At 43.4% G+C, this 23,168-nt stretch overlaps 2 protein-coding genes across 9 annotated transcripts in view; one reads left to right on the forward strand and one right to left on the reverse strand.

Moving 5' to 3' along the window:
* The window catches only part of SLC31A2 (solute carrier family 31 member 2), a 989,995-nt gene that overhangs the window by 320,650 nt on the left and 646,177 nt on the right, over positions 1-23,168 (forward strand). The window lies entirely within an intron of this gene.
* The window catches only part of CACNA1B (calcium voltage-gated channel subunit alpha1 B), a 327,353-nt gene that overhangs the window by 42,170 nt on the left and 262,015 nt on the right, over positions 1-23,168 (reverse strand). For all 8 annotated transcript variants that reach the window (XM_077922132.1, XM_077922131.1, XM_077922130.1 and 5 more), the window contains 9 exons: positions 22,131-22,291; positions 19,834-19,971; positions 19,474-19,675; positions 18,639-18,803; positions 16,960-17,070; positions 15,732-15,815; positions 4,363-4,479; positions 2,445-2,510; positions 625-716 (listed from right to left, as the gene is read on the reverse strand). In XM_077922132.1, coding sequence (XP_077778258.1) covers positions 625-716; positions 2,445-2,510; positions 4,363-4,479; positions 15,732-15,815; positions 16,960-17,070; positions 18,639-18,803; positions 19,474-19,675; positions 19,834-19,971; positions 22,131-22,291 — 1,136 coding nt within the window. The remainder of the gene's footprint in view (positions 1-624; positions 717-2,444; positions 2,511-4,362; positions 4,480-15,731; positions 15,816-16,959; positions 17,071-18,638; positions 18,804-19,473; positions 19,676-19,833; positions 19,972-22,130; positions 22,292-23,168) is intronic.

A 23,168-nucleotide genomic window follows, 5' to 3' on the forward strand; every position in this document is an offset into this window, starting at 1 on the left:
AGTGAGATCCATGGTTTAACTATGTCCTCCATGAATAACTACTTTTTTATATGGGCTCAATAATAACATGAGGGCTCATCAAGTGGACATAAGAGAGCCTGCTCCCAGTGTTCTGATGTTCCTATGCACTGACAGATGAGGATGGGTCCTTGCACAAACAACTTCAAGAAAGACCATCACACAAAACAAGCAGGCACTGGTGGGAACTTTGGTGTCTCATCGTTACTGTCAAATTGTTGGTGTGAATTGGTCCAACTATACTGGTCCTGGCTGGTCCATTCCTGGGAGTTGTTTCATTTTAAGTGAACACACAGATAATGATAGTTTGCTTATGAAGGGCCTCATTTCCTTCCATTGACACCCACCCCAGAAGGCACTGGCAGAGGTAGAGGGGGGCAGGGGGAGCACACTGCCCCCGGCAGTGCGATCCCAGTGGGGTGCCATCGCAGCTGCCCCCCCGTCAGTGCTGGGCACCACACCCCCACAGGTGGCACGCCATGCCCCCAGGTCACGCGCCAGCCATGCCCCCCACCTGCTCTCCACCCCCTGGTGCCGGAGCATGAAGCTCCGCCACTGCCAGAAGGGTCAATGAATTTGATTACAGAGAGATGGTTTATTGTTTACCGGAAAAGCAGCATCAGGGCTTGCAAAAACGTTTGGAAATTGTTGTGTCGATTGATGGCAGAGTCGTCATTCAGTGCAATGTTTCCAAAGACCTGGGGGTGGGGGGGAGGAAATGGCCAAAAAGCAGATTAAATGGAAATCCAATTGGAGGCAAAGTCATCAGAGAAGCAAGCAGAACTGACCGTGGTTCTGAGCAGCAGGCATATTGCTTAGGGATGGGAAAATATTTCAAATTCAGTTTCTCTCAATTTACTACCCCCCATCTTCAGTTTGCCTGTTGTATTCCCCGTCCCCTTTTAAAATCTGCATGAAAATTTGTATGCTTTTTCATGCACTTTCCCCCTAATATATTGGGGGAGGGGGGGATATATCTTCCTTTCCACCAGCAGGGTGGAATTGACGATCTAAACCAACAGTGTATTAAATCTGTTTTATACCAATTTAACCATTGTGGTTTCTTTAGCTTGGTGAAGGTACTAAGGTTTTTTCTGTGAACAGATCTCCAACCTACATTATGCAATGGCGCATTCTAAAACAGGAACTCTGCAGCTTTTTCTGTTTCTGCCTTGAAATGAAAACGATATCAAAGAATTCAGAGAAATGCAAAATCCAGAACATAAGTAGATCCCAAAGTAGGTAATAATCAGGTCAGTTTGGAATGCACAGATATAAAATTCCTCAAACATTCTTAGACTTGAGTTGTATGCAGCCATGATCAGAGTTGTACTGGATACAAACTACTAACTTCAAAATGAACTTCAAGATCAGGATGAAGGAATCTGTCAATTTTGGTTTCTCTCTGTTTCCCCCTTTAATCTTTAATCCAGTTCTCTATGTTTTCACAGCAGTTTGCATGCTGCTGGATACTTCTTTTAACCCTCATGAAGAACTTGTCAGCAGTTTTGTGCAAATTTCTCCAAATATGTATACGTAGTTTTGACTCAGGTACACATTTCTGGAAGCAATTTCCCCTCATATAATATATGTATGTTATTTATTTCCCCTAAGATGTTGACATCAGGCAGGCACCTTTGCTGTTCTCCTTTCAACACCCACTTTAAAAAAACCAATTTGTTTCTGCAAGCCTCTCCAGATGTGTTGGTGTTGCAATGTTTTAAACTCTTTTACACACACACACACACACACACACACACACACACACAGTATTTTTCTGTGTATAAGACTAGGTTTTTTCCTAAAAAATAATGTCAAAAATTAGGGGGCGTCTTATACACGGGGCCATCTCCCCCCATTTTCTTAAATCTGAGTCCCCCAAAATAGGGTGTGTCTTATACATGGGGGCATCTTATAGACGGAAAAATACTATCTATCTATCTATCTATCTATCTATCTATCTATCTATCTATCTATCTATCATCTATCTATCATCTATCTATCTATCTATCTATCTATCTATCTATCTCTATCTATCTATCTATCTATCTATCATCTATCTATCTATCTATATCATCTATCATCTATCTATCTATCATTTGCAACAATCAATTGAGTGGCATATTAAATTTTGTTAAATAAAACAGTAAGATATGCATTTCTATGCACACTTTCCCCTAATATATGCATTTTTTTGAAAACAACAATAGCAACTGGATAACTGGATAGCACGTTGGCTGCAGTGCTGCATCACCAAGTTAATCACAAAACAATGTGAATCATGGAGGGTACCCATGTTTCAGTTCACAGATTGGTTTGGAAAATGCAAATCAGGCAGCTTCGCATTAAAATGCAAATATTTGGAATTTCTTCCCCCATCCCTACTCCAGCCTGGTGCATTTGGTATGACTGCTGCTGCAATTTACCTGCATGCCAATAATGGCATAGATGAAGAAGAGCATGGCAATGAGAAGACACACATAAGGCAATGCCTGTGGGTGAAAAAAAAAGGGGGGAAAGCATCAACACCTGCAATGATACATCTAAGAACAAGAATGTTTAGTATGTGGCCACACCTGGACAAGGTTTCACATAGAAGCATAGGTTTATTGATACCCCAGAAGAATATAAAAATCCTAAAGGTTTGGATCCAGGCTAAAGTTCAATTTTGCACTATACATTTAAAGAAGTAACATCATAGCATGTTAAACACTCATAGCTTCTACCAAAAAATCCTGGGAACTGTAGTTTGTTGAGGGTGTTGAGAGTTGTTAAAGGTAAAGGTAAAGGGACCCCTGACCATTAGGTCCAGTCGTGGCTGACTCTGGGGTTGCAGCACTCATCTCGCTTTATTGGCCGAGGGAGCCGGCGTGCAGCTTCCAGTCATGTGGCCAGCATGACTAAGCTGCTTCTGGCGAACCAGAGCAGTGCACGGAAATGCCGTTTACCTTCCCGCTGGAGCGGTACCTATTGATCTACTTGCACTTTGACGTGCTTTCAAACTGCTAGGTTAGTAGGAGCTGGGACCGAGCAACGGGAGCTCACCCTGTTGCGGGGATTCGAACCGCTGACCTTCTGATCAGCAAGCCCTAGGCTCTGTGGTTTAACCCACAGCGCCACCCGCGTCCCCTTGAGAGTTGTTACGAGTCCCCTATTTTCTCTCTTGCTGAGCTACAATTCCCAAAGTGGTTTTACAGCCAATCCCTTTTCCTAGGGAGCTCTGGTAACTACAGCTCTGTGAGGAAAATAGAAACCATTCCCATCACCCTAAAGGTTTCAGGATTCTTTGAGGGAAGCCTTGACTGTTTCAAGTTTCCTCACAAAACTCATGACTGCTTCCTAACAAAAATTCATATGGGTCTTGGTGCAAATTTTGCCTCACATACATATTATTGTATGCAATATGGCCTGTTATTCAAAATGTTTGCAAAGCAATTTTGTCTAGTATAATACCTCATATGTTATTTTTACTAATATATGCATTTGCAAACATTTTGAATGTATCAGTATTTTAGTAAATGTGTTTATGTATTTCTTATACATGTAACCGGCTGGATAACCGCATTGCACAATTAAATGAACCACAAACTTCATTTTTTAAAATTTAATTTCCCAAAAAATTAACACATACATTTCAATACATAGTGAAACATTTTTTCTTTGTTTTTGTTGCTGTTACTGACTTCCCACCCCCTTATCCATGGTGGCTTATTTCTCTCCCTCTGCAGCACCTTGTCTTCTGTCTCTTATATCTAACACTACTATGATCTTTTAAGTTCTTCTGTTGCTCATAGTTCAAATCCTGATCACGTATTCATCATATTTCTTTAAATAGTCTGAAAAAGGCTTCCATTCTTCCACAGAAGCATGAATTTCAAAGCATAACTGTGATTCGGTTAACTTATTGTTTTGGGAAGTATGCGTTAGGTTGGATTCACCATTAAAAAGTCAACTTAGGTATTCAAATTTATCCCAGATCCCTGACTACAACATGTCAGATAGATGGCTACCTACACTCTGTTAAAACCATAGGTGGGGAACCTCAGCCAAATATCACCTTCCAGGCCCCTCTATCTAGCCCCTGAACTTTTCCCAGGCCACTTTGCCTTGTCCCCTCCTTGAGTGATTTATGCCTGGCTGGGATGTGTCCTTGGACTCTGATAATGCCTCCTGTTTGCCTGGATGGAGGATACATAGGGCTGTGTGAGTGTGGGTACAAACCAGCCTGCTATACAGAGGTCAAATTTACACCTGTTGCTCCACCCACTCTTCCCTCTGGTCCTGCCCACCACCCATGGCATTTGGCTCTTGGGAAGACTGCTGAGAAAGTGTTCTCTACCTCACCTTGAAAGACTGGACAAAGGTCCAGAGGAGGATCCGGATGGTGTAGCCCTGGCGAAGAAGCTTGATGAGCCTGGCAGCCCGAAATAGGCGGAGGAAGCTGAGGTTGATGAAATTGTCCTGCGGAGAGGAAAGGGTTTTGTGTCCTTCAGACACAGATGGGATCGGAAGCCACAGCCCGCAAAAAAGAAAAGAAAATTACCAGCTTCGCGTTCTAAGCAGCAAATCGGCCACCAGAAAACCTTCCAAAAGAAACATTTGTCAGTGCAGGTCACTCCACATGCAGCATGTTTGAGAAAACTCCTCTCCACAAGAGTCCCTCCCTTGGCTATGGAGAACGTAGCCAAAAAAAAAAAAAAAAAAAAAAAAAAAGGAAGAGAAAGGCAGAGGGGAGAGATCCCTCTTATGGATTCCTGGGCTTTCAACCCTCCCACCCTACACGTTAAGGAAAAGTAATGGGGAAGTATTATCAGCTGTGATTGTGTAGGCTGTGACTAGAGGATGTCTAAAGCAGCCTGTGTCAACCAGGGACCCCTCATATGTGACTGGACTACTGCACCCACCCAACCTGACCATTGGGCCATGCTGGTTCGGGGCTGATGGGAGTCGGAGTACAAAACAATGTCTAGAAGGCACCAAGCCAGGGAAGGCTCATATGAAATGAACCTACCTATGCCTAAAAACAATGTCATGAATGGTCAGGTGTGAGCCTCCTCCATGCTATATGAAGGGAGAGGGCAACTTACTTTGAGGTAGTTCAAAACCACGTTAGCAGCTGAGCTTGGATTTTGTGTAAAATCTCTCCACCGCCCCAGTGGTGTTCTTGTTTGATTCTGCCTTATTCTCTGATTAACAACAAATAAGTCCTCTAACTATCCGATCCAACAAAAATGGTGTTGGTGTATGAGAGCAGGGGACTTCCCATCTATTGGTCAAATAGTCTCTGGGTTTGGTGTGAAGCCAATTAAATCAGAATGGGAAATTTTAGCAGCCTCGTTTCAGTTTGTTTCCTTTCTATACATATAAAAGCCCACTTTGGGTTTCCTCAAGAACAGAGCAGGGAGAGGTACCACAGTCAGAGAGGGGCCTTGAAGGAAAGCTAAGCAGGTTAAAGACTTGGTTTTTCCCCACCACCCTTCATCTTTTACCATTTGTAGGGGTGGGGAACCTCGAGCCCAGGGCCCCTCGGATCTTTCTATTTGGCTCACAATGGCACTGTTCTGCACCCTGACCGCTTTTGACTGGCTAAAACATGTCCTTCAACTCTGATCAATCGTTTTGCTTGCCTGAATGGAGGACCGAGACAGATGTACGTACAAACTTAACTATTATTCAAAGGCCAAATTTTACACCCATTGATAGACCCACTTTTGCCTCTGGCCCTGCCCACCACTGATAGGTGGCCCTTGGAAGATTGCCTAAAAGAAGATGTGGCCCTTGGGCAGAAAAAGGTTCCCCACCCCTGTACTATTAGATGCCTTTCAGGATGAAAGCTGCCTCCCCAACCCCACCCCACACACCTTGCTAACTTGAGCTCAAGAGACTCACAGGTTTATCCGGCTTTTTATTCATATGCCAGTTAGCTGATGGTTGCACCAGCAGTGCTACATTCCACCAGCTCTGTCAAGATTCAAGGGAAACAGCTGCTAAGCATGCATTTGGCTTGGCCGGCAGTTTTCTTTTTGTTTCTTTTTAAAGAGGTAAGCAGCTCAGAGTAGGGTGTCTACACCATACATGGGACTCAATCCTCAAATAAAGAGAAAAGAGAAAAGCAAAAAAAAGAAGAGATGCCCACCGAATGAGTAGACAACACTGAGCAAGCTCACAGCAAAGCAAAGCAAAGCAAGCAAGAATTCTCCTGGGCTGCTCAAGGTGGACAAATGGAAAAGCTAAGAAATATTAGTTTCGGTTGTGTTATTTTTAAGCTGTTCATTTGTTTCCCACCCACCCCTGCCCTCAAGTTAATATACCTGCCTTTCTTTCCTGATGGAGGTTCAAGGTTTCTGACAGCATCAAAACAACATAAAAATTGTACTTTTTAGCAAAAATATGAATTCAAATTGCCTTTATTTTCTTTTTAAATAGCTGTATAGTAGTAGTAGTAGTAGTAGTAGTAGTAGTAGTAGTAGTAGTGGTAGTAGTAGTAATAGCAGCTTCTAATCTGCATTTGAAGACTACAATTAGGAAAGAAAAGGAATATATATGCAGGGTTGCAATTCTGTCCTTGTAAACTCAGTTTTGATGAATTTACTAATCACGTAACTTTAAATTGTGACCATTATCAGTGGCTGATGCCCTGGCATCCCTTTGGTGTAACATCAGAGTGCAAGTAAAAATTTGGAGCTGCTCCAAAAGAGTTTTAGTAGAGCATTCTTGAATATGACACGACCAATTCATAATTTTTTCAAAGACACTCCCCTACTTTCTATAAATGTCAGCTCCAGCTTCTGAGACTAAAAGTGAGCTAGAGGAAGAATATCTTCTTTGCGACAAATCAATTAGCAAACTTAAATTCTCAGCTATCAAATTAAAGACCAATATGTGGCCAGGATGCTAGACTGTTGAGTAAGTGTATGTGAAGCGGGTGAAATGTCCACATCATGTTAAATTGTTAGGGCAGCCAGTGCAAGATAATTTCTCTACTTGGGGTTCTGTTGGACTTGGGGACTTGTGGCAGCTGCACTCCCAAACCTGCTGTTTGTTCCACATATTCAGCTCCTTTCCATAAACTGTTGTCTGCTGTTGGAGACTACATCAAAAACTGGGGATAAATAGCAGCCCTGGAAAATTACAGTTCATCAGCATTTACAAAGCTCTCACGGGACCATTCTCAGCATCAGTTTGCAGAGAACTCAGTGGCTGGAGCAACAGAAACAGCCAGCAGAACCAAGTCCTGTCCAATAAGTCTAGGCAGTCTAGGCAGTCAGCATGCACAGAGAGAGGTAACTCAATACATCTGTATTTCTAGTTTCCAACAATATTGACTATAATGTCAGTCAAGAGTGGCTCAAGGCCCAGGACTCATATGCCTGGTCTCGGATTGCCTATTCCTTCACTGCCTTTTAAAAAACTTTTCTTTAAAAAAAGCTTTGATTAGAGCAGAGATTGTCAGCGTGATGCCTGTGAGTGAAAATATGTTCTTGGGAAGACTCCCATAGCACCCATGAAGTGTCTGAGCCCCTCCAGAGTCCTCTTGGTCATGACATGGCAAGGATGGTGACCTTTTCCCTCCCCTGAAATACACTTAGGTATGAAGGAGGAAGTGGGAAGAATGATACTTGGAATGATACCAGATCTGTTGGATCTGGATCTGAGTAAAAGCCTTGGAATAGTGAATTGGGTGAGCATGTGCTGGAGAGAAGAGAGAAGGGACTAGAGAGGGTGTTCAAGGCACTTGCTCAAAAATCTGTAAAGTGCAGTCAAACCCCAGGGAGTGGCATCGCAACGGGGGGTGGGGGGGTTGCACCCCGGGTGCTGTGTCTGGGGGGGGTGACAAGAAGGCACCCCACGGGGGCTCGCGGTGGCATGAGCAGCCATCACGCCACTGCAGCTGCATGTGGAGTATCCTCCGTTCGTGGCTGCAACCACGAGAAGAGGATCCCACCACTGGAGGCAAACCGCTATGTACAGCGCATGTGCAGCGTCGCTACGTACGGCACATGTGTCATACGTAGCGATGCCACACATGTGCCCTACGTAGCAATGCCCCGCCCTGGGTGTCATGACGTTTTCGTTCGCCCCTGAATCTTATAATTTAAATTTATAATTTAGGTAAAGGTAAAGGGACCCCTGACCATTAGGTCCAGTCGTGACCGATTCTGGGGTTGCAGCGCTCATCTCGCTTTATTGGCCGAGGGAGCTGGCGTACAGCTTCTGGGTCATGTGGCCAGCATGACTAAGCCACTTTGGCAAACCAGAGCAGCGCATGGAAACGGCGTTTAACTTCCCGCTGGAGCGGTACCTATTTATCTACTTGCACTTTGACGTGCTTTCAAACTGCTAGGTTGGCAGGAGCAGGGACCAAGCAACGGGAGCTCACCCTGTCACGGGGATTCGAACCACTGAGCTTCTGATCGGCAAGTCCTAGGCTCTGTGGTTTAACCCACAGTGCCACCCGTGTCCCAATTTATAATTTAAATGGAGGCAAATAAACTTTTAAGTTTTCATATTAACATTTCTTGCAAATAGATAGCAGTTGGGGTAAAGGGCCCAGAAAATCTTGTTGGCACACCATAGCTCAGTCAGAGTTGGGGGGGGGGGGTTCCACTGCTCTCTGAAAATCAGCTGAAATCTGCATCTATGCATATACATTAGCATATGCATATGTTATGGAAATGTGTTGTGGGCCTGTGTTCTGAGTCTTATAAGTACCCAGCAATTTCCACGTTGTCAGTTTCAATAAATCAGAACAGACCCATTGAAACCAATGGATCCACATTAACCATGGCTGTCTGAAGCCCAATGATTTCTATGTGCGCATAGAAAGAAACAATTAATGCAATTCAAATATAAAATGTTTAACACCAGAACTAGCCTTTTAAAACCAGACCTCAGAAAAGACAAGGCAGTGAATGCAGCAAGCAAAGCATAATAATGTTGTTAATTTACAATGCAGATGCGAGTTCCCCCTCTCATCAGTTATAGGAAGACAAGGAATGAAGAAAGAGTAAAATGGCTACTGGCAAAATGGCAGATTCTATCCAATTACCAAGTAGCCAATAGAAAGATGATGGTACAAAGCAAAGCCCAGTCACGACCCACAATGCAGCTAGACAGACAGGGAAGCTTTATTTCCCCATCACCAGTGCAATCAGAAATCTCACAAACAAGGAAAGTGAAAGCGAAACAAATATTAAGGAAAAATAAAAAAGCAAGAAATTTAAATATTTTGTTTTAGAAGAAATTCAATGCAACCAACCGTGTCCTATATTTGATGTTTTCATGGATGAATATTTTGCAAGGTTATTTACAAGTTTTTGAATTTAGATAATATTTTTTGGGTTTTTTTGGTTTTGAGCGGCAGGGCAGGCAACATACAGACGGAGACATGGGTTTTTCGCATTGTATGTTGTTGATTGGATGGCGTGATTCAGCAGGAAGGGAAGGGAGAAATAAAACAGAAACAGAAAAACAAAAGAGAAAATGAGTCATTGGGAACAAAAGCATAAACTTTGTACGGGAAAGGGGAGTGAAGGTGCTTATTTTTAAAAAGTTACTTTTCTAAGAACAATAAAGGCCTGCAAGGAAACACAGTGCAATCAAACCATTTGCATTTTGTACCATAATGCAAATTAACACACACTTAACAAACACCTTTTTGGGGTGTCTTTTTAATATTGTTATTATTCCCAGGCAAAGAGAGAGATGCCAGTTTCATAATTTGCATTCAGAGAGATCCTGTCACAAATGTTTCCAAGTTTCCTTATGTGGCTAATGGCCAGTTCACACCACTGTGGACGCTTCCCAGCTGTCACTATTTTGGAACAGGATCCAATCACATGTCAGATTCATGTTGCTCAGTTCTAGCTGATTAGGAGTTCTTGCACAGCAAGCCTGATCTCCACCCCCATGAACCTTTCATGATAAGGAAAGTGACAGGAAAATGCGCTGGAAAGTATAATGCTTGCTCTAATGCGAGGGTCGGCAAGGCTTACCGGCCATGGGCCAGATCACTCCCGCAGAGATCCACGTGTGGGCTGGACTGGCACAGTGTGACACCGGAAATCGTGTCTGCGCATGTCCACATTGCTGGAAATCGCTTCTGCGCATGCCCAGATGCCAAAAATTGTACCCATGCAGAAGCAATTTTCAGTGTCTGGGCATGCACAGACGCAAATTCTAGTATCTGCACATGTGCATATGCGATTTCTGGCGCCATTCTGTGAGTCCCTGCACTGTGCTGCTTTAGCGAAGTGTGCGGGGGACTAGCTGAGTGGGCAGCTCAGTTTGGGGGTGGCTTGTGGGCCGGTAAAACAGTATTTGTGGGCCTAATCTGGCCCATGGGCCGCACGTTGCCAACCCCGGCTCCAATGCAACATCATATAATCTCCCCACAAACAAATCAGATTAGACATTCAATTTTAAAAAGCTAACATGGTGTAATCTTGCTGCAAACAAATCAGGAGGAATACTCAATGAACTGGTAGCTGGCAGCACCTAGTGTGTGCCCATTTACACTTACACATGTGGTGGGAAAGCCAATGGGATATGCAGTCAACACAATGCCATCCTACAGGATAGTTTGATTAAGTTGTAGGTGCACACCATGTGCACCAATCCCTGTGCCCTGAGACTCTGCAGTTTCTCAAATGCCCTTCTTACATGGTGCTTGCTTGGGCTAAGAGGCAAGGAGGGCCATCAACAATTGCAGGGTTTTTTCCATTGTTTATTGATTATTCTTTTTTATTCTATTGGTAGCTTTCTGAGGACACTGAAAGAAACTCTGAGACAAACATGGAATTGTACAGTTGGAAGGGATTTCCATAGGTCAACTAGTGCAATCCTCTGCAATGCAGAAATCACAGCTAAAGGAGCACTGACAGAAGGCTATCCAATCTCTTTTTAAAAACCTCCAGTAGAGTTGAGCTCACCACCTTAGGAGGTAGTCTGTTGTACTGTCAAACAGCTCTTACTCTCAGAAGCTTCTTCCTAACAATCAGAACCTCCTGGTTTAAGTAGTATTCTGGAGCAGCTTGCTCCATCTACTGTGTGACAGCCCTTCAGGTATTTAAATATGACCTCTCAGTCTTCTCTTTCCCCATGCTAAACATGCATGCTTACATGCTAATCAAACATAGCTACGACTAATTGTTAGAGGAAACACTTGTCATGAATATGTTCTTTTACTCCCATTGGAGTCACACACCAGAGCCTACATTAGCCTGTCTCAGCACGGTTCCTCCAAATGTTGTTGGGACTACAACTCCCACCATCCCTCACTATTGGCTATGCTGGCTGGTGCTGATGGGAGTTGGAGTCCAACACTTTCTACATTAAAATTTGCCCTGTGAAATGCAATTGAATCCTGCCCAAAAAGCAGTTAGTGGTGTAAATCAATTTGATCCTTTGCAGTCATCAAAGTTAAATTTAAAAGTCTTCCCTGTAAATCAGTTTGAAGTGAGTGCTGGCAGGGAAACTGACATACCTCCCTTTTATTTGCCTGCAGAGATAGATAGATAGATATAGATAGAGAGATATAGACAGAAGAAAGAAAGAAAGAAACATAATTCAAAGCACTCACAGAGGAAATTACAAATGACACAATAATGATGCTAAAAGAAAAACAAATTTATCAACACATTTTTTTCTCCTTTTATCTTTATGCCTTGGCACATCTGCTGGTTGCTGAGCCACTCCTCGGGGAAAAAGGGCAGTGGATGACCAGGTAAGCTGGCATTCTTGGATGAAGGTACTAGCTCTTGGATAGCTGCCCTGGAATACAAGCTGAGATCCCTGAAGCTTGCTATTCTTCTCAGAAGTGGCCCTGTCCACATAGCAGTGAGCTGTGTGGTCAAACTAAGGTCATGCCCAGATTATCTCCCAAGATTCCCCTTCCTATATGTGAGAATACAGGGTATCCAATGTTAACTCTACTTAGAGATGACCAACTGAAATTTTTAGGAATGGCTAACTTAAGTACAGTAACAGACCCACACTGAGTAAAACTTAGTTGGCTGCAACCCATAGGTCCATCAAGCTCAGTTTTGTCTAGGTTTACTGGTCACAGCTCACCAGGATTTCAGAAAGGGACCACTCCTATGCTCTAACACTGAGGTATTGATCTTCCATTTGTCTTGCTTTGACCATAGGAAACTGCCTTCTTCTAGGGCAAATCATGTTTTTCAACTATCTCAATATTTGTCTACTTTGAATGGTAGTGGCTTTCTAGGGTCTCAGACAGAATTCCTCTTCTCCCTCCAAAAAGCCCTGTTCCATTTTAATTTCATTTCACTGAATTTCACCGACAGTTTGTTTTTTTGTGGGGTGGGGTTTACTATTGTCAGTGAAAATAGCACAACTTCCTTATATTTTCCTAAGGTCTTGGCAAGTGGCTATTTTATGTTGGCTGCCATTTTGAATCCTTTGTGCTGCCCAAAATCTTCTGTTGCTGCAAGATAATGTGTGGTATGTGTGTGGTGGCCACACAAAACAGTGGAGAATATTCAGATAAATCCTGCAAAGTGGACCACATTTTCTACGCATGAGGGGGATGTGTGCAAAAGAGTAAATTTCAGCAATTCTGTTTACTGAGAAATTTTAGCTCAGCTCTGAGTAAAATTCCTGAATGGAGACATCATAAAAATGGGGTCTGAACATTCCAAAATTGCTGAGCTTGCACAGAGCAACTGGGAGAGAGCAGAGGAGGTGGGAATGGCTGCATACACAAATACCTCCTACCTTCCTTCACTGTTCAGAGACATAGTTTCATAAAAGACATGTTGACAGTAAAAGAATATAAATTACTGGCATGTTGACAGTAAAATACAATAAATTCAAACCACAGATGGTTGAAAAATACATCATTGTACCAGTGACCAAACCAATTCAAAATATACACAGTACTGCCTGGGATAACACTGTTGGAGGGTTTACAAAAGTATTATTTCACTCCTATACATCTATACAACCAATGATTTCTTGGCTGGGTGGCCAGCTCCAGAGGGGGAAAAGGATGCGGCTTCCAAGACTAGCAGAGGGTACATAGCTCCCCAAAGTGGTTTGCTGGGTGGGTCAGAGCTGCAAGGCTAGCTTCCTGGCAGGTGGTTACTGGTAGGGAGAGGAGCAAGGTGGCAGGCAGGTCAGCATGGTGCAAATGCACTGGCGAAGTCAATCTGGCACTGCTGCTGGTGCATTTTCCCTGTATGAATCTTCCTGCTGCCTTGCCCCTCTCACTCACCAGTAAGCAACAGCGATCCATCTGCTGGGAAGCTGGCATAGAGTTGCACTTCTCCATACAGTGAGCTGCTTCTGGCTCTATCACAGTGCAAGGGATGCCTAAGAAGGCTGAGGATGCTTCAGTTTGCAACAGTCAACTTCCTATTGCAGATTAAGGGAGCACGTTGAAAGTGCTCTGCTGGCGTCCCCATAACTGCTGCCAGTCCTAAAGCCAGCACTGTCTACAATTCAGCCAAGATCTCTTTGTTTCCCACCCCATCCATTCTCCCAGGGTCTAACTAGCCTGTGTTACAATAACCACTCTTTATTCTTTTTCTTTGTTATGAATGTTTCTTTTCAAAGAAGAGTTTTCAGCCTCTTCCCAGCCGATGTCTCAGTAAAGACTCTGTCCTCCATTTAAATGCTTATAAAAATGCCTTTCGTAAAAATGTAACAAGACTTTTTTACACTACACAAAATATAGAGCAGCAATGAAACATCAATAAAAATCTCAGTGAATACTGATTGGTAAAAAGATAATTTACTATGTAGTAATTAGTATGGAAAGAGGGGGGAAACCCCTCCTATTGGTGCCACCGGTTCTAATTACTAGGGTGTGTGTTCACCAAGAACTCAGCTGGGAAAGGAATGCTAAAATCTTCTCTCTTCATGTGCTGTGGTGCTGATGATTATTCTCCTCTGCATCTGGAATTTTATTTATTTATTTAAAAAACAGTGACAAGATTGCTCATCACATTGTTATTGTCAGGCCCTCTGATTCTGTGTGCAATTTAGGAGAAGGATCTGGGATTGCAGGACCTGCTGGGGAATGACCAAAAAATGCACTGCCATAGACAGGAGAAAGAGGTTAAGAAAGAGCAATTGAAATAAAAACACACATATATCAAAGACGAGCACAAAACCAATTGTTCCTAACCTAACAAAGCAGAAGGACATGGTCAAGAAGGAAGCAAATATGAGGGGTGAGGAACCTGTGTCCCTCCATCTGTTGTTGGATTCCATCTACCATCAGCCACCCAACAGTCAGGGTTGGTGGGAGATGGAGTCCAGCAACAGCTGAGCCTTTACCAACCACAGGCCTCTAAGAGGCTGTTGATCCCCAACTCCCATCTAGCCCAACCTGCATGGCCAACTTCTGGGTGGGCAACAGCTTTTGGAAAGGATGACCTGAACTATTTGGGAAGGGTTTACAAAATGGCATTGACTTCAGAGAAGATGCTGGGGGCTGTTTAATGCAGCTATGGCACCTTCCAGCAAAAATTATGCAAATTAAATGCATTTGAAATTGGGTTCCTGGTCCATCAGAGGGATTGGGAAAGTGCTTTGAAGGGAACTAACTCTATACCCTGACCACTAGGAACTCTACTAGCACAGCACTCCTAGTTTCCTGAAATATTGTTCAAGGTTATCTTCATTTTCTTGAGGACAAGAAACATTTGTGTGGGGGGGGGGGGAGCAAAGAAAACAAAAAGGTGCAATTCCCAGTGGATTGTATCCAATTAAGTTCTACTCAGTGTAGACCTACTGAAGTGAATGAACTTTAACTTAATCATGACCATCTATTTTCTGTGTAAGACTACATTGGATACAACCCACGGTATTGAACTATACACCCAAATACCTGTACCAAATTCCATACTTGGGCTTACTGTTGTATGGAATCACAGAATAGACCCAGTCCTCTTTCCATCTAAATCACTCTGCTAAGTGACAGAAGGGCAAAATGAAGGTCAGTGCAGATGTAATTATGTAACACAGACCCTTAAGTTAGCACTAAGGGACTGGGACCAGGTTGGGAAATTATACACAGACCCTGTGCCCCAGACTCTCCTCTACTGCAGACACACACACCCTTTTTGCAGACAAATTCCTGAACCAACCCCCTTTACTATGGTTGGAGGAGGGAACCAGGCAATTTGAGACAAGACACAGTGGTCACTCTGGTGGAATCCTCATGGTCCTGGGAATTAGGTGATCCTGCAAAGGGGAATCTCATTCTCTGGAGGCCTTTGTACAGGAGAGAGGAGAGGTTGACTTTAACCATGGTTAATACAAAACCAATACTAATTATGGGACATAACATCTAGCCATGGTTAAGAAGCATGGGAGAATCCCCTGCATGTGAGAGGAAAGAGGCTGAGAGGAAGGGGAAGAGGGCACATGATTCGATAAGCTGCTCCTGTTTACTTACTCTAGTAACCATCTAACATTATATACCATTTACACCAGGAGTAAATAAATCCCCCCTTAGGTAGTTTATTCAAAAGCTCTTAATATTTATCCTAAATTTACATTGCAATTGTTGAATGTTGGCTTTGCAGCTCAGGTTCCTTCTATCATTTCTCCCAGTCTTCTGACAGACATCATTTCATAATGACCCACCAACAGACTGAGGAGAAGATCATCTGGCCTGCATTCCCCCCCCCCAACACCATTTTGTTGGCTAAAGAAAGCAAGTTTGCACAGTCTGTACTCACCGCAATCTCTGTTACTAAAATATCAGTAATACTTCCCAAGACTGTGACAAAATCAAAGATGTTCCAGGCATCACGAAAATAATTCTGTAAGATCAAAAGCAACAACAAGCAGCATTACTCAGAAGTTTAAACTGCATGCTAGGCTGCAATCCTCACCCCACTTACCTGACAGTAAACCCCATTTAATTCAATGGGAGTTACATCTTAGGAGACATGGGTAGACTTGCATCCTAAGTCAGTTCTCTCCAATCTGATGCCTTTCAGATGTTGGTGGACTACAACTCCCATAATCCCTGACCATTAGCTATGCTGGCTGGGACAGATTAAGTAGAAGTTGAACGACATCTGGAAAGCACCAGGTTAGTGATGGCTGATCTAAGTCATTTTTCTGGAAACTACAGACCTCAATAATTTGTTGTGTGCACCATGCAGTTTGATGGGAAGAGTGAGTTTCCTATGTTACACCACCCCTGAATTGCAATTTAGCTAGGAGGATCTCTAAAACGAATTGCAGAATTGCAGCAGCCTCATAAAGCCACACATGCTACAAGCCTGCAAAATATTTTACGCCATCTGCTAAGAGGTTGGAACCTAAATTTTGATGCTGGTTGCAGAGAAGGGAAGGCATCCTTCTTAGTCTGATCTATGGTCCTGACTAGGAAAGGAGCAGAACATAAGAAGAGCCCATCCAGACTAGCATCGTCTTCTCACAGGGGTCAACCAGGTGCTCCAATGGGAAGCCCTCAAGGAGAACCTGATAACTTGTGATTCCTGTCAACTTGTATTCAGAGGCCAACTAATTCCAGTTTCCTCCCCATTGCCATCCTCATTGCTAACAGGCAGTGCTACTCTCTTGCACTGGTTTTAAGTAAGAAGCCAGGCAGATGGAGACTGGTTGGGAACAGAATGAGGTTGGTGGGGCAGTGTCCCATTCACCCTAATGCAGCAGCCTCCACTGATCAAGAGACGTAATGGAGCAGCCTCCAGGCTTCCAATAGCGGAGGCAGAACATAGCCATTGTGAGGCAATGACTTTGGAAAGGCCACAGATTTCCCCCACTCCTGCTTGACAAAATTCAGCAATAAAACAAAACAGAATGGTACACTTTTGAAACAAAACCAAATTCATTGGGAACAGCAAAAACCCAGGGAGAAATATGAAGAAGTGGGATTTCAGGAGCATTTCTGGTGCTGGATGAGAGAGGACAATGAAAAAAGCCAGCTCATACCAGGGCGCCAAAGGCAATGATCTTCAGCACACACTCCAGAGAAAACATGGATGTAAACACAATGTTGAGGCATTTCAGCATATCTTCATATGGCTGTGGGGCACCATAGAACTAAATCAAAGAGAAAGAAAACAGGTTATTGGAAAACATGGGTTGCAATCACTCATGCATTGCAGGGTGTTGGACTAGATGACCTTTGGAGCACCAACCATACAATCCTATTATTCTTAAACTCTTAAAGGGTTTTTTAAAGTTCAGTTTCATCCTCGTTATTCTTTTTTTTTAAAAAAAGTTGTTATTAATGATTTTGTTGTGTTACAAAATAGACAAGTAAGTGGAGAAAAGTGCAACTGGGGGTAAAGAGGGAAGGGTGGTGGGGGGTTGTTCTTTCGTTCTACTGCCTAGTGTTAGTGTAGGGGTTTGTGTCAGCATCATGTGGATAGGTCCTTTGTGTATATATATTGATTTGTATGCTGTTGCAGCAGGGATAGGTCACTGACCTGTTGTACTGTGATATGATAAAGGGGAACCAAACTGGGGTAAAGGTATCCTTTTTTTCCCTTGTCCTTGTGCTAATTTAAGTTTTCTGGCTAACTTTTCTAGTAGGGCAGTTTCCCATGCATTTTGGTACCAGTGGTCTATGTTCACTCCTGATAGGTCTTTCCAGTGTCTGGTATCTACAATATATAAAATATTACTCCAAGACACCACAATTAAAAATCAATGAGAACACATCATAGGATACAAAATAAACTCTACCCAGTGGTCAAAAATGTGGTCTAAACCACCATTTAAATTCATCTCAGTCAAAAAAGAGAGAACACTCTGAAACTTATCTACGATGCTACCTAACACCAAGGAAGTTTTCACTAAGATACCCAGAAACCTCATCTAAATGCTGGAGAGGCTGCACCTCCATAGGCACATACCTCCACTTGTGGTGGGAATGCCCCAAAGTGCAATCCTTTTGGATATCAGTGCTGCAGAAAAATCTCCAAAGTAACAAAACAGGTAGTAGAAGTAACTCCAGAATCAGCCTTATTAAATATCTTCCAGCATAAAAACACACATGCACATGACAAGGAACTCATAAGTCACTTACTCACAGCAGCAACACCCTCCTACTTATTCTTTATTGTTGAAGTTTGTTAATGTTCATGCAAGAGCCAGGAAATGTATTGCCTTTGTTTCCATCATAGCAGGGATGTGGAAAATTGTGGCCCTCCAGATGTTGTGGAACTACAACTTCCATCACCCTTAATCATTGGCCATGGTGGCAGGGGTTGATGAGAGTTAGTCAAACAACACTTGGCTGGTCAGAGGTTCCCTGCCCATGCATTAATAGCATATTATGAGCCTATTGGATCAGGCTAGTGTCCAATCTAGGTCCAGCATCCTGTTCTTACAGTGGCCAGATGCTTATAGGAAGTTTGAAAGCAAGACCTGAGTGCAACATCACTCTCCCCTCCTGCAGGTTCCAGGAGCTGGTATTCGGAAGCTTGTGGCCTCCAACAGTGGAGGGAGAACATGACCATCAAGGTCAGTAGCAGTTGATAACCCATTTCACTAAGTAATGATTGAATTATCACACCATGGTTTGTCACTGCAACTCTCACAAGAACTGCTAGCTCCCCTGCACCCTTCAAAAAAAAAAAAAAAAAGGCAAGGAAATCAGTAACCTTCATCATCAGCACGATGGTGTTGAGTGCGATCATGACCATAATGAAATACTCGAAAGGAGGAGACACCACAAACTTCCACATCTTGTACTGGAACGACTGCTTGTTTTGAGGCATGTAGCGGGTCAGGGGTTTGGCACTTATGGCAAAGTCTATACAGGCCCTCTACAACAAAAGGAAGAAAGTGGGGGAAATCAATAGAGAAAAAGATCTGCTCACAGTTTTCACCTGCATCCAGAGTTAAGGAAAAGCTTCCAGATCCATAGTTGGCTCCTTTACATGCCTAGCCAGGAGTAAGCTATGAGGCAGGGCCATAGCTCAGTAGTAGAGCCTATGCTTTGCATGCAGAAGGTCCTAGGTTCAATCCCTGGCATTTCCAGGTAGGGCTGAGAGAAAACTCTGCCTGAAATTCTGGAGAGTCATGTGCCAGTCAAGGCAGACTGTACTGAGCTACCTGTTTAAAGTGTCTGACTTATACGGACACTTCTTATTAGGGGAATACCACTCGTAGCTCAGTGGTAAGAGCATCTGCTTTGCATGCTCCCAGTAGGGCTGGGAGAGACTCCTTGTCTGAAACCTTGCCAGCCAGTGTGGACAGTACCAAGCAATGTGGACCAATGGTCTGACTCTGTATCAGACAGCTTCCAATGCTAGCACAATGGGATGGGTTAAACAGCAGATGTCCTGGCATATAATGGAAATACTTTGATTTGCAAATTGATGTCGAGATATCTAATTTTGTCAGGGAGGCAAAAATCCCTTATGGCTGGATGCTTAGCTAACCCTGCAAATATGAAAAAAGAGCCTTTCTCCATCTGGTATCGTGAGAGAGTACCTCATTTTTCTCAAGGCTGCATTCAGACATCACTTTGTCACCCTGCTCCTGGAAGGTGATGATGATCAAAGCCACAAAGATGTTCACGAAGAAAAAGGGGAAGACGACAAAATACACCACATAGAAGATGGACATCTCCATCCGGTACCCAGGACTTGGGCCTTGGTTCTCATACGTTGCATCAACAGAATGCTTTAAAACACTGTGAGAAGGAGGCAGAAAAGGAGCAGGCAGAGATTTGGATGAATGGCTGTAACTCTGCATCTACTTTGCATGCAGAAGGATCCAGGATTTGGGAAATACTCTTGTCTGAACCGCACCCCCCCACACAAAAGGCACTAACGTGCCATACAAACTTACGTTGGCCACCCCTCTCCTGTGGAGACAGTGAAGAGTGTCAACAGAGCCCAGAGGACATTGTCATAGTGGAATTCGTATTTCTTCCATTGCCTGGGCTGAGCTTGCACATCGTCTTTTGCATAATCGAGATACTGGCCCCTGGAAGGAAGATGGGACACAGAATCAAAACAGGAGAATGTGGCGCTGGGCCTCACTTATGATCGGTGCTGACACCCTCCATGGGTCACCATCCCTCAAATATGCTGCCTCCATTAACCACCATTGTAATTATTTACTGCTCTTTTTCTTCTTCAGAATGTAAGTTTAGCATTGTCAGTGTGGACAAATGCTAAGCTATATAGCATCAAAGGTTGACTCTGTATATGGCAGAATCCTGTTTGCAACTGCATATTCAAAGGCTTCAGTATGATCTGGAAACCTGATTGCTCCAGATTGTGTGGAATTTTTTTGCATAAACAAGGGCTCTATTCTTGCAGATGCTCATGCTATATATGTGTGGATGCCAAGCTCATCACCCCATGTGGTCAAGGCTGGAGGCAGCCACATGGTCTCATTCATGCATTGGTCGACATGTGGGTGATAACTTCTGAATGGGGTGTTTGTGTTAGGAATAGAAGAAGATAAGCCTGCTGGATCAGGCCAGTGGCCCATCTAGCCCAACATCCTGTTCCCACAATGGCCAACCAGAAGCCTATGGAAAGCCTGTAAGCCGTGCTCTCTGCTCCAGCAACTCTTCTTCAGGATACTGCCTTTGACTGTGAAGGCAGAACACAGGTAGTAGCCATTAATAAAGATCCTCCATGAATTTGTCCTTTAAAGCCATCCAAGTTGATGGCCATCACTAACGTATGTGGGAGCGAGTTCCATAGTCTAACTCTGCATTGCCTGAAGAAGTACCTTGTTTTGTTTGTCCTAAATTTTCCATCATTCAAGTAGGACCTGGGCAAAAAAAAAGCCCTCTCTCCTCCTGAGGTTTCCATCAACTGGTCACCAGAAGCATACTGCTTCTGATAGTGGGAATAGAATATAGGCATCAGGGTTAACAGCCATTGACCCTGAAGGCTACATTCTATCTCCACAGTTGGTGGGTGGTATGCTTCTGAATCATTGTCTGCTTGCCACCCATGGAACCAATGAGCAAGTAGGCAATGGCAGCTCCTTCTCCTCTTCCTGCTCACCACTACAGTTGTTGTTATCTGCTTGTTCACTCCCTCTTGGCATGAGGGAGAGGCCAGCGGTCTGCAAATAGTAAAGAGATGCAGGAGATCCAGGAGGCCCCTGTCACTGCACCTCTTGCTCAGACCTTAGAAGAACTAGTTCAAGTTCAAGTTCAACTTGTCTCCCAAGGATCTGATTCCAGTTCATATTTGTCCTTTTACAAACCAAACCAGTTCACATTTAGTTCATAGTTCAACCAAATGGTCATTGGGGAAATCCCCCCCTCCCCCCCGGCATTCAGAATATTACAAACTGCTGTGCTGAAGTATAAAAGCAGGAGTAAGAAAACATCAAAACACACATACAGGATGGAACATAAATTGTTTATTTCCCCAACCATTATTATTTTTAAGTTCAAAGGCATTCTATGAGGAGTAGAAAAACACATGTAAGAGAACAAACATGAAGATGAACTAGAAATCATTCAAATTCTCCGAAAGTTAATCCACGTTCAGTTCACCCAGCAGTTATGAGTACTTTCGGCTGTAGTTTAGAGTTTTTGGCATTAGTTCACTGAACTTCATTAATCTGAACTAGTTCACTTCAAGCTCTGGGGTAAGAGCCATAAATCAGTGATTGAGCATAGGCTTTGCATGCATATGGTCCCAAGTTCAAGTCCTGGCATCTCTGCCTGAGACCCTCTGCCCCAAATCCTGGAAAGTTTCTGCCAGTCAGTGTAGAGAAACTGAGCTAGATAGACCCAGTGGTCTGACTGTACAAGCTACCTATGCTTCCTGAGTTCACTGCTCTTGCAGGGGTACAGGACCTCAGCAGGAGCCCAACCCTTCACACTGGAGCTGTTCTCAAGCTCTAAATTCCTGCATTGCAAGGGAGAAACGCTAGAACTTGTAACAGGACTAGATTACCCTTAGGACCCTTCCAATGCGACAATTACAAGATTCTATGAAAAGGCACTTGACCATCTTCTAGTGACCAGGTCCCTGAGCTTCTCACACACCAGTCACAAGGAAGGACACAGCAAAGGAGATGCCCCATCCCTCCAGCCAAAGCTTAGCTCAGGTCTTTTCAATCAGGTCATACTGTGCATCAAAACATATTTATCTGTTTGATCTGGGCACCTGCAGTCTTTTTCCAGCTCCTTGGACTCGTCCGTGCAGTAGAAGAATCGCCCTTTGAAAAGCTGCACCGCTATGACTGCAAAGATGAACATGAAGAGCATGTAGACAATGAGGATGTTGAGGACATTCTTCAGAGAATTCACCACGCAGTCAAAGACTGCCTGCATATAAGAGGGGGGGGGGGATTCAGAAACAGAATCCATGGTGAAGTATAAATCAAAGCAATTTACAGCAATAAAAACATAAAACCATACAATAAAAACCATTAAAAATGGACAGCAATTAGCCATTTTGGAAAGATGTATTCTTAATTGCCTGCATAGGCCTGGTGGAATATAAAAGTTTTCAGCAGGTGTTTAAAAGTTGGCAGAGAAGTCGGCAGAGTATTCTTATAAAGCCAGATTGGCTTGGATCCTGCCCTCTGCAATGGGAAAAGCTCCTTCTGTCTGTGAAGTGGGATTCAGTGGATATGAAGAGATATGGCACAGGTGACTGCAGAGGCAGGTCCAGGGATAAGGAATAGCAAGGGAGAAAGTGGAAGAAGGGACTGGCAGCAGGGGTCAAGGGTAACAAATCAGTAGAGAGGGAGGGAGCAGCAGCAATTGGAGAGGCCAAGGTAATCATGGATGGATATGAAGAACAGAGATAGGCAAATCTATCAGTTTTCATTTCTCTTCATTTCTCACTTTACCTATCTTAAGAGCAGCTCCTCATCAGCTTTCAAAAAAAAAGTCTTCATGAAAATTCATCAGCATTTTAGTGTGGTATTTTTTTCTCAGTAGGCACATTTTTGTATACCAGTTTGCCCAATCTTTACATTTTCCCATAACATGTTCACTTTTGAATGTCCCTTCACTAATATGTGCATTTTCATGCATACTTTCCACCAATATTTTGTCCACATTATTTTCCCTAATTTTTGTCTGCAGCTGAAGAACTGCAGCGCAAAATTTGTCCAATTTTGAAGTGTGTTTTGGTCCTTGAATTGTTTTGGGAAATGGCAAATTAGGTCAGTTTGCCTTGAAATGTGAACCAAAT

The sequence above is a fragment of the Podarcis muralis genome, chromosome Z, assembly GCF_964188315.1.
Source record: "Podarcis muralis chromosome Z, rPodMur119.hap1.1, whole genome shotgun sequence".
Taxonomy (NCBI): Eukaryota; Metazoa; Chordata; class Lepidosauria; order Squamata; family Lacertidae; genus Podarcis; species Podarcis muralis.